Consider the following 12,204-nt stretch of genomic DNA (forward strand, 5'->3'; position numbering starts at 1 on the left):
CCGCGGGGGGTGCCCCGCGGTGGCCCCGCCAGAGCCTCGGGCTATTGAAAGCGGGACCCTCCAAGGCGCGAAGATGCGCCTGAAGAGTTCAAGGGGCCCGCTCGCCACCCCGCCTTTGCCAAGCACCAGTCTCAATTTCTCTTCCTAGGGAAGCCCGAGAATTTAAAAGCACGGGGTTTGTTTTTCGGTTTTTGTGGGTCTGGGTTTTTTTTGCCCGGAGAGGAGCTCTCCTGTTCCATTTTTCTTAGTGTTTGTTGTCCCCTTAGTGGTTTGGACTTCAGGTATTTTACAGACCACATCTCTTCCCAGGTGACATCAGCAGCCGGCTTCAAATTCCACTGACAGATAATGCAGCCTGAACCACTGCATAATAAAACCGAACCACCGTGTAATTGCATGAAGCCAGACTGAAACTTTGCAAACTCAAATCCAGAGAAGACTAGAACCAGGATGACTTGTCAGAATGTGTATTTCAATGCTCACAAATCCCGTGGCCATTTATTTTTCTGTTGCTTAATCGTGAGCTACTTCAGTTATTTGGTGTTTCACAGATGCCGACATACACACACTCTGCAAGGAAATTATTCTAATAAGATAATTTATGAAGCAAAAAGCAAGCAGTTCACTGTTCGACTCGAGTGGTTCAGCGCATGCAACTTTCCATACACCACCTTCTTTCCATGTTAAGAGAACAGTTTCATTATTACCAGTTCTAGCTAATGTTTCCGACACTTGTTTCACCAGTGCTCACCCTTCCCTTTCCCTGTCTGAAACAACAGAATGGTAATGGACTTATATAGGCAGGAGATGGACCAAAATGCAGATAAACCTTCGGAAATGCTGCCCTGAATTACAGAGCTACACCCATATAGATGCAGAGCTGCAATGAATTCAGTGGTATACTGCCAATCACACGGAAGTGCTAATATATGCCAAAAATCTTCAGTGCACAACTCCTAAACTGGTATAATAGGGGGGATATGCAATGGCAGGTGGTGTTACAGAATCGTCATAGAATGGAGTGAGGTTTGCTAATACAATATGCCCGTCCTTCGTGCTGACAGGTGACAAGGGGTCATGCTGCTAATGAAGGTCTGCTCCATTGCGGCTGGAGGCTCAGAAGGTGGCTGCTTGAAAATCTCTTTCTTCCTCCAACATGGTATACGGGCTGCTGCTTTTCAGGTTACAGCATACACACATTCTTCCAAATCCTCTGTGTAGCTCCTAAAGCACTGGACACAAATAAGGAAGGATGCCCCAAAACCCTGCATTTTTATTATTCATGTAACATCTTGGTAAATGGAAAATTGTGCCTCCAAGTTAAACTGAGGAGTGAATAGAAAGCAGGGTACCACAGCAAATGCTTATACTACGGGAGATCTGCGTCTCCAACAGACTCCCTTCAGCTACCCTCTGCAAGATGTACATTTGTCAAAATTAATTTAGAATATGTAAGACTCACTGGTTTGTCTCCCTGCTTACACCAGCCTCTCACGCATGTATACACTGCAGCACTGCGCTAGCTCCTCTCCTGTTCTGCAGTGCCATGTTACCCACGACCTGCCAAACTCTGTCTCCCTCGTGGTGTTACACGTGTGTGTGGGAGTAGAGAGCGGCAGGGATGCAGAGCCCCCCTGGCAGACGAGCCCCAGGGCAGGTCCCGCGATAAGCTCCTGCCCCATCTCACCCCGGGCGTGCGCATCCGGCAACGGCGAGGCCTGAATGCAGCCCTCCTCAACCACCCGCAGGCTTGCAGTGGGAATCGCCAGAAAGAACATCCATTTAACTACACACAGGCAAATGTGGTTTGGTATGTCTCCATTTTCCCAGTCTGATATTCCACTGCCTACTGTGGGGGCAGAGGGAAGGCCATAAGGAGGGCAGCTGCAAAAATCTGCATGTTTCCCTCTGAAGTAAATGCACGCTAAATATACTTTGAGAGAGAGTTAGTCTAAAATAGTAAATTAAAAGGCCTAAATAAGAAATTTCAAACAAAAGAAAAATCTCTGAATGGTAAAGAGTAAGTAAATATGGGCATAAACTGGAAAATAAGACAAATTTATGGGTTATTTCTTTAGTATGCAAATAAGAAGTCAATTAAAAAAAATTATCTTCAAAAAGAGGTGGAGATAGTTTTATAATATTTGCCTGCCACTACTGTTGCTGTTTATTAAAAAAAGCCCCAAACAAACACTAAAAAGAAGAAGAAAACTTCTGCCCAGACAAAAGAATCAAATCAGCCTAAGCAACATCCAACACTTGAAAAAAAGAAGTGCAATGAACAATTCCAATCAGTACCTGCCCAAAACGCAGTCACTCCCTAAACCCAGTTATTTGGCTTTGCCTGCTTCAAATCAAGCAGTCAAACCAACTGCCTTCTTTCAAGTGTTTCCCTCTCCAGTTAGTGGAAATGGTTTTAGATGTCATATTCTAGTTGGGACTCTTTCCATATATTTATATATATGGACATCTCATGTACGTTCTCTTTCACAGGAGGGTGGGTTCATGTAACCTAGAACAGCCTCTGTCACTTTAATGTTTATTCTCAGAATACTGCTATTTATGACACCGCTCGTGAGAGTTCTGTGATTCAGTTATCAGCAACTGAATTAATTTTCTTAAGGTCAGTTGTCTTCTGTAGATATTAGGGTTTGAATAATATTCAACGGGAGCTGACAGAGGAATTTTCAGCATTTTTGGTTTTGTACATCCTCAGAATTCTGCACTATGATTTTTTTGTTTTAATCTCCATGAGAGTAACTGGTAATCAATGGGAGCCAAATTCCAGTAGAGAATTTCTGCTTTCCTAGCAATTAGTATCTCAGTAGTTTTACAGTAGGGAGAAACAAATGTTTACTAACACTTTTTCTTGTTTGTTAATTCCCGCTGTCCTTTCTCAAAAAAGACTGTCCAGAACTTAAGACAGATTTGTAAATGTATTTTTATTATGTGGCAACAATCAAAATATATATGTACTACTAATTTTTTCCCCCAAATATTAATTGAAAATGTAATACATTTTTCCCCACATTGTGTTCTTGAATGCTTTGGAATCTGTGAGGACCCTGACATAAGAAACTGAAGCAAATGCACAATTAGAGACTGAGAGGTGTTATAGTGCTGCACTTACATTGCAAATGAAGTCAGATGTCTCCATTTAATCAAATAGAGCCTCAACAGTCTCTGTTTTGTGAGTATTAGAAACAATAAACAAATATACACAGAAAGCATCACAAACAGTAAATCGGTTATTTAAATACAACTGTATCCAACATAGCAGCTAAACACTGGACAATGTTTGAGGTCATCAGCACATCCACATGCTCTTCTAAATGACGTTTAGGGTCCTGAAATACAAAGGATGCCATGAGAGGAATGACTGAAACACATCTCTGAAAGATTTCATTTACTTCAAGTCTATTTAAGATGTCTGTGAGTTAATGGAGTCAGGCCAGTAATGCTCCTAAATTTTCCATTCTAGGAAGACCTAGCAAATGACTGAATTTCCATGAACAAAATTTTATTAATTCATACTAACAGTTAAGTTGAGGATAGGTTTAGGAAGTAAATTTCTATCCAGCATATCAAGAGTAACCGTGGCAGCTGTGAGTTAGTTTTAAGGACAACACACAACATGTGAATTTTACTATACATCTCACTAAGGCCAATATTTTAATCTTACTTCTGGTACATTGCAATTTGTTTTCAGATCTTTGCACAAATGTGTGTTCCAATCCTGCAAAGATTCAAGAATCATCTAACACAGTCTTTGAATAGTTGTGTTGACTGCAAGAAAACTAGCATATCTATACCCATAAAAACATGAAACATGAACAATGCCCTGTTCAAATGCTCTTAGGAATTGAATGTTAAGCCTGAGCAGTTTTCTGAAAATACATATCCCCACACACTATTACTCAATTGATGTAGGCATTTGTGGGCATCTGCATACAACAGTAAGATTATTTCTGGTTGAAAATCATACCCATGCACTTCTTCAGTTTCACCACTGATATTAAATAATTTATCTCCAAATACTGCAAAAATATCAGGCATACCTCAAAAACATGTCTGAACTTTATTACAGTATCATTGTAGTAATTCTTGTGTGTAAAGAAATTAAAATACAGAAGACAATCATGCATGGCAATTGTAACTTCTTTAAAAAATGGAATTATTGTCAAAATGTAATGAACCCATCTAAATTTATATAGAAGAGTGCTACTGAATCCATGTATGCTGACCTTCTTAAATAACTCATTTTCAAAGATCAGACGGTTCTCCAATATTCTTTCTGTTCCTAACAAATTATCACCTAATAACATAATATCCTTATTGTGAGTGGCTGCTTGTTTACAAAGTTTTTTTTATCTAAGTTTCATAAAAAACCCCACTTGAAAATTACTTCACTGAACCATTTTTTTAATTTAAAGAAAACTTAAAAATTTTATCAGGAAAAGAATTATTTTCTTTTTGAAGAACTGTATCAAAATAGTTTTTTTCACATATGCGTAACAACTAGTGAAGCTCAAGTTCTGTTTGAGATGACATCATAACCCTTAAAATACAACCCTTCTTACATATTTTATATGTATATATTTATGTATGTGTAGGTGTGCATAAACTCCATTGTTCTGAATGCTACAGAAATACATGAGTGACTGAACAATAGTGCAGATGTGTTATGACATTGCTGCTAGAAGTTGACACATAAGAGCAATCCAGAATCTTTTAAATTCTTCTACTGTTACTAGCAATACGATAAGTACTGGTTCTTTAAGGACACACTAGATATTTTAAAAGCTATGTCTTGTTTCCACTGCCCTTCTTGAACACAAGCTCTTACAAATTGGCTTTGCTCTCCTCTTGCTCACGAAAGCACATTTCCTCAACCTTTATGTTGAAATCAAATGTAGAAAGAGTTTTTTGTTGAGTCTTTATAAAGACATTATATCCTGACATTGCAAAGGGATGGAATGAATTGAGTGGGTGTTTTCAGTTTCAGCTGTGGTCCTGAACAGTTTTCTTCAAACACCAATACAAAGGAACTCAGCCTACCTGCCTATGTGTGTCTGAGAGCTAAGCATTAACAGTGTGTTCATGAACTGAGGACAGGGGTGAGCTGGCTCTTTAGCCACGACAATATACAAACACCTCCCCCCACCTCTGTTTCCATGATTACCATTTTTTAAGTGTCTCCACAGTTTGGGTCTCTCTGACACAGACTTGGATATCTTTATGCCTCTTAGAAGAAGTTAAAACAAATGAAGAAGGAAAAGGGAAAACTACTAAATCTCAACACTGCTCCTCAGTATGTAACAAAAACACACGTAGGACATGGCTTGCAGATATTCTGCCGATTACCTACAGTCAAAGGCCCCGTTCTTTCCATAACCTCCAACAAAAATAAATGTATTATTTGAAGCACTGAGAATATCATGCACACAGAACTGAAATCACCTATGCACATGTAAAAAATTAGTATTTAGAATGAACGAAGCATATCATTCCACCTCACTCTAATTCATCACACCTCACCTGCTTGCCAACATTTTTTATTGCCAGCTGTTCAGGTGTCATCTTATCTTCTTCTTCAACAGCCTGTGAAAGAAACACAGAAAAGGTCAGTGTTTCAGATTTCGTTTACTTTTTCCCCAAGCCACAGATTCTCAAAATACAATTCTGTTCCTTAAAAAAAAAAAAAAATCAAACAGCAACACATTTCAGAAAGTCAAAAGGAAAGGTACTTCAGCTTTTCAGCAGACGTGGTTTTAATTACTGAGTGTTAGTGCAAAAGATCAAGGCAAATACTTACGAATGGTCTTATTGTCAGATATTCACCAAAATGTTATTAAGCAAAAATCCTAAATGAGCAGTATCAATAGTTAAAGATAGTTAAAACCAGTTAGAATAGTAAAGCAGAATCCAACCCAGCATTATCTATACTGTTTCAACTACTGGAGATTTGATCTCAATAAATTTTAGTACTGTTTAAGGTAATGTATTTTAATACATTTTGATACTGTTACGTTGCCTTCAAATACGGTGTCTTCATAAAGTTCATCCACTAACTTAACTAGTGAATGTAATACTGAATTTTGGTTTTAAGGACTTCTAAGGAGTTGAAAGAATAACACTTGTTAAGAAATACTGACATGATTACTACTCATAGAATGCTTGTTGAGATCTAATACTTGTAAGAAACATTTCTAAGTGTGTCAGTATTAAAACAGTACAAGTAGCTGTGATTCCTCTTACTGACAACACCAATAACAAATTTTTTATCTAAACAGAACACTGAATTGGGCTCTGGAATGTGTTCTAAACACTTATAGTAGACTGATGCAGATAGATAACCTTTACTCTGCTACAGTGACCAAATAGTCCTTGAAGGGTTGAAAAATACAACTAACTGCTCATTTTGATCTACAGAAATCTTAAATTCTCGTCACTAAGTAAAAATACAAAATAGATGTGATTACTCACATTTCAAAGCAAAGTGTGTTACAAAACACTTCGACAGTTTAGGGCAAAAAGTCTGGTGGCAATGCCTGAGGAGCTAATGTGGCAACTTCCCACAAAACCTTAGGTAGTTGATTAGTACGAGCTACAGTCATTCTGAACAAAGCTTGTGATAATCAATTCCTTCTGAAATTAAGCAACTAATTTCTTCATTTCATAAACACAGCTACAGTTATACTATCATTATGGGATATGAATACCTTGTTATAATTCTTAGCTAATTCTAACATCTCCTTCACTACTGTTTCATTGAGTTTGCAATGTTCACTGTAGTCCTGAAGTGTCAAACCTTCCATCCAACTCTTCTTATGCAAATTTAGCAGCATCTGCAAAACAAAACCTCTTTAGAGCATTCATCATAAAATACTTTCAGAATACTATGAAGATCTCTTTGACAGAAAACCAACTTATAGCAAGAAGAATATAATAAAAAAATATTGATCTTACAATGTCAATGTTTAAATAGAGGAAATACAATCATCAACTATTCTGCTAGAGTAGATGATAGACTTGCATACTTTTTAAAGATCGAAACTTCTTGAATCCTAAATATGTAAATGAGGCATGGAAACATGGGTCGCATTTACTTTGACAGGAATATATAGATTTGTTTTCTGTGATTTGTTATTTTTGCTGCAGGTTGAGAATGCACAGTTGCCTTGTAGCAGGGCTAAAAGAAAATTGAATACTTTAGCCGCCATATGAGGAACTCTGACAAAGTTGAAAAATATTTTAATGCTTGGGTTAAATTCATAAATTAGTTATATAGGCTACACTGATTATCTGATCTGTATGCAAGCAACTGACAGTTATGATAAAATGAACTTTGAAAGTGACCAAAGCATGACTTGTGTGTCTTTGCCTCATACAAAATAAACAAACATAAAAACCATAAGATAAAATGCGCAGAGGTTTGATGGTGATGTATGCAGGCAGTATTACAAATATTTGAAAGGTTTTACTTGATACTTTGATGTCATTCTTGAAAGAGTAAAGGAACAGCTACAACAGCAATTTCTTTATTTTCATGAACAGAGAAAGCGTATTTTGTAGATCTCCTGTACACTTGATGATTGTAGGAAGGACCCTTTCAGCAAACAGTTTCAGCTTGCCTTCAATTTGTGAACATTTACTAGACATTTTTGAGAATGGGTATGCCCTGTAATTGGTATCACCTGAATTCAGGTACCTGTTCCATCCTACATACAGTTTCCAAAGAAACCTGGCTTTGGAACACGTGAACTGAGTTGAAAGTTTGTGTCATAATTTGTGTTAGCAAGATCTTAGCTACTGACAGAAGGAGTCGTAGGCAAACTGCATATGGACAGTTTAGCTAGGCTATCTTGATTTTAAAATTATGGTTTGGTGTGATGAGCTCCTAATCTAATACATGAAGCATGTACTCTTCTTACTACAGATGGAGATAACAGATCACCACCACCATGAGGGGGGTTTGAGATATGTATGAAGCTGCCTTATGAAAGATGTGAGAGAGAGTTGTTGCCTCACAGATTAAAGTTTTCCTAACTTGGTCAAGATAATTCTCCTACTTGCAAAGGTAACAACTTACTTATGTAAAGCCACTGCTGAAAATACACACCTGGAACTTCGAACAAGACTGGATTTGCCAAACTGTTGCATTTGAATGGAAACAATAACCCCCTGGAAGCCTCATGGACATTTCCTGAGAGAGCTGGTTTTGTTAGACCAGTTATGCTTTTCAGTGAGGTTTTGAAAGTCTGATACTGCCCTGCAAAGGGTTATGCATTTCACACATTCTTTCAAACTCCCTAATTTGCACACATACTCCTCCACTATTTGAAACTGGGTTTTTTCTTATTATTTGTACCTCTCTAAAAGTCTGCCTTCTGTGAAAAAACGATTCTGACCATTTCATCATAAACCCTGAGATCAATTTATAACCCTAACAAGGCCATGAAAATGCACAGACATATCAGAGAACATACACAGAGGACACAATCTGGCTTTTCAAGAATTAACTTCTGTAGATGATAAATAAGCTTTTTTTTTTTCCCCCGTTTGTTTTCCTGGTTGAGACTCCCAAGCAAGATTTCGCTTGCAACTTGAAGTTTGATGCAAAAGTAAGAGAAAACATTTGTTGTCAGTAAATCCATAATATTTCTTCTGTAAATGCAGGATATTCAGTGACGTCTTGGGGAGTTCCAATCATACCAACTGGAAGTACCTTCTGTCAAAGTGATTATAGCAAATAAAAACCCAACATCCCTTGGTTATACATTCCATTTTGGAAAACACGGTTAAGAATTCTCCTAGCTTCAGGAATTCCAGCCTGTGAAAACTGAAGGCAGCTAGTATATCTTTCAGCTTCATCACTGAAAACTTGAAACTTTGGACGAACTTAAGTGCAGAGAACAGCATGACAACTTCCAAAAGGTGGACAAAAATGTTGTTAAATTATTCATATGGTCATTAGAATGTGGTTTTGGAAAGTTTCATCATCATGACTGTACCACCAAGTGCTTTCTGGAAGAGAAGCCACCTATTCCAGGAGAGTTAAAACAACTACTGAAAGTAACAGCCACTGAAATCAGAATATTGCCACTAATCTTAAAAAGTTTGTATAAAGTTCCTTTTACTCTGAATTAAAGCTGAAACATTTACCTTCTGTTCTAGTTCATTCTTCCTGTAGTTGATGGTGATGGAATAGTAATGTCTGTTTAGTCCATGGATTAGTGCCTGCAAAATTTAGGGGAGAAACTGAAGTAAATCACCCACTGCTGAAACGAAGAAGTATCAGAAGGAGAAAGCTAATTTCAATACAAACATCTTTAAACATCACTCAAATAAAAGAAAAAACACAAAGAAAAAAACAGAGACTATAAGGAAATATGAAGTAAATATACCTGGTTCTGTTTCTCTTTTTGTGTTCATTAACTGACAGTTATGCTTTCTATTTCTAAACCACAGCTTTTTTTCACACAGTAGCAACTATAATAAGAAAAAATGGTAACTGCCTGCAAACATTTGACCGATACATATGCACAAACATATTTCTCTCAAATCCTTCCTCTCTCAACAAATTTGGTTATCACTCCTATTAAAATATTCTGTTACAAACAAAAGATTATTTGCTATCTATTTATTTATAGCCACTGTCAACATTCCCAAGTTCATTTTCCAGGGTACAATATGAAGAGAGAGTAACTGAAGCAAGTAAAAACCTCAGTTAGACAATGTGCATCAAATTAACTTTAGGTATTAAAGCTAATTTTATTTTTTAACTTTAAACAAAAAAAACCCAAACCACCTTTTTCACTGTAATTATGCCCTCTGCAAATACAATCTGATCAACTGAGATTAGTTTTAGTGATATCTGTATGCATGTATTTTCTCTTTTGCTCACACGCGTTAGATACTTCTTTTTACATATATGACTTAAGGGTGAATTGTATTAATATTTGGGGGTGTAAAATTCTATGATCAATCCTCATCACAACTAAAAGAGTCTATTTTCAAATAAAATTTTACACATTAAGTATACATTTACAAACAAGATAGGATAAATCATATATAAAGTATGCTGAATTAGTGATAAATACTTCTTCTGTTTCAAGCATTCCACCTAAATATGTTTAAATATATATTTAGAACTACACAAAATCAGTGTGTATTTGCATCTTGTGCAATTTAATATTTCAGCATTACAAAATTATCTGTATGAAAGCTGAAACTGGTTTCATACATACATTTTAAACAGATTTCTATTGCACACACATATACAAAGATACAAAACTACTTGAAAAGTTATGAGAACCAGCACTTACAGAAAACCACTACTTGTGCAACTTATTTTAATTAAAATTGTAAAATACAGGTTTTATCATCAATAAAGGAATTTATAGTTGAAACTATTAGCAATAAGTAATTTCCACTGCTATTTTCTTACCACACTCAAAATGATTGCATATGAGATTTTGGTGTTTGTATATAAATTCAAGTGTAGATACTTAGGAAGTTGATTTTCAAGCTCTTAAAATGTGACAAACAGGTTTGCCTTCTCCTACTATGCTCTCCCTTTCCTCTCTCCTTCCAAAAACTACCCTTTAAAAGAGTGGGCAAATGTAAAAGATAAACAACTGTAAAAAAGCTGTTGATAAGGGAACACAAGAAAAAACTACACACACTGTCTTGGGGTGAAAAAAAGGGAATGAAGCCAAGGCGTGTACTATTCTATTATTCTTCTTCCTGAGATTTTAAGTAATGTCTCATAATTCCTGCTTCTAGCCCAGCTGAAATCAGTATTTAGTTTGCTTCTTTGCTCAGCTGGGTCAGATTTTATTAATGGCTTAAAATAAAAGCAAAACAACACTGTGAGAGCTCTTGCAGCTTTAAGAACAGAGTATTATTTAAAACTATGATTTTTATCTTAACAGTGACATTTGCAACAGCTCACTGTCAGCTTGCAAAAAATCAACACAAACAAAAACTACCCATTTTAACAACAGAAACCCAAAATCCCATGGCCAAAATATGCCATGCTGTAGTGACAGTGATCTTAAAATAATGAAGCTGAATAATACTGCAGGGGTTTCCAAGGGAGAGCATTACACATGGTCTAGAACAGCCCAGTTAGAAAAGCCCTGAAACATGCAAGCATGGGCTTGCCTACATCCAATCAAGAGTATTAGCTGCTTATTTCATACTCATTATTGTTCACAGTTTTGACCAATTCGAAAATCAAGAGTAAAACACAGCTTCCTGAAGAAGACACTCTTTAAAGACTCTTTTTTGCTAGCATTTATATCAACAGCAAAGGGTTTCAATGTATTAGTAACAAAAAAACTGCTGATCTTTTGCAAGATAGGGGTATGGTAGTCTAGTGCCTCCCAAAGGATGGCTCTCTCAGAGCACAAGTTCAGCACTTATTTCAGTTCTGCTCTGACTAGTGGATGGTCTTTTTCTTGGATGTTTAAATAGCAAATATTATTTCTATTGTTCCAATAATGGAACAAAAAGCAGGAACTGGTCTTCATGGTTTCAAGGACACATGCTTTTTAGAATACATAGCAAGGGGGAGAAGTTTTTTAAAGGAAAAAACACTGAGGCAGAAGAACGACAGGGATAAAAGCATTAATCACTCCAGAGGATACTTGTTTCAGGACAGAAGCTATTTCTCAAAATAAAGGCTTGCTTCAATGAAGACCAAAACTTCTGTCTTTCTAATGGAAGTCAACTTCAGAAATCAAACTTTGAATACTTCAGTTTCACAAATGTGTATTCAAAAGAAACATTACAGCAGAAGTCAATCTGGCATCCATTTCACCCATTGAATATTCTCCTCCACCATTTTTTCAGCAAATTACATGCATTACATAAAAATCAGAGATTAATTATTTAAGACACAATACAAGGTTTAATCTGGATTACATAATAAACAAAAACCTCTATAAATTTAGAGCAAAAAGAAAAGAGAGAACTTTTTCCATAATTTACTTGAGAGTAACTTATCTTGAAGAAAGCTGAGATGTTGATAAGCAGCAGATTTTAAATTGCAGGACTGAAAACAGTACCTGTTTTGCATCACATGTTATGTCATCAATTGTCACTTTTAAAAGTTTGCATTTCCATAAATTTATACTTGAATCTTTGCTGTACACATTAAATACATGCATTCACACTCAGGTAGCTAATTTAGGGCTC

The 12,204-nt window shown here is 36.4% G+C and overlaps 1 protein-coding gene across 1 annotated transcript in view; it reads right to left on the reverse strand.

Annotated features, from left to right (window-relative positions):
• Window positions 1-2,917: 2,917 nt before the first annotated feature.
• Window positions 2,918-12,204, reverse strand: part of PSMD14 (proteasome 26S subunit, non-ATPase 14) — a 43,365-nt gene continuing 34,078 nt past the window's right edge. Inside the window, exons 9-12 of the mRNA XM_008644752.2 lie at window positions 9,166-9,240; window positions 6,723-6,848; window positions 5,539-5,601; window positions 2,918-3,347 (exon numbers count right to left, since the gene is read on the reverse strand). Coding sequence (XP_008642974.1) covers window positions 3,249-3,347; window positions 5,539-5,601; window positions 6,723-6,848; window positions 9,166-9,240 — 363 coding nt within the window. The 3' untranslated portion in view covers window positions 2,918-3,248. The remainder of the gene's footprint in view (window positions 3,348-5,538; window positions 5,602-6,722; window positions 6,849-9,165; window positions 9,241-12,204) is intronic.

Source organism: Corvus brachyrhynchos, unplaced genomic scaffold, assembly GCF_000691975.1.
Source record: "Corvus brachyrhynchos isolate BGI_N302 unplaced genomic scaffold, ASM69197v1 scaffold490, whole genome shotgun sequence".
Taxonomy (NCBI): Eukaryota; Metazoa; Chordata; class Aves; order Passeriformes; family Corvidae; genus Corvus; species Corvus brachyrhynchos.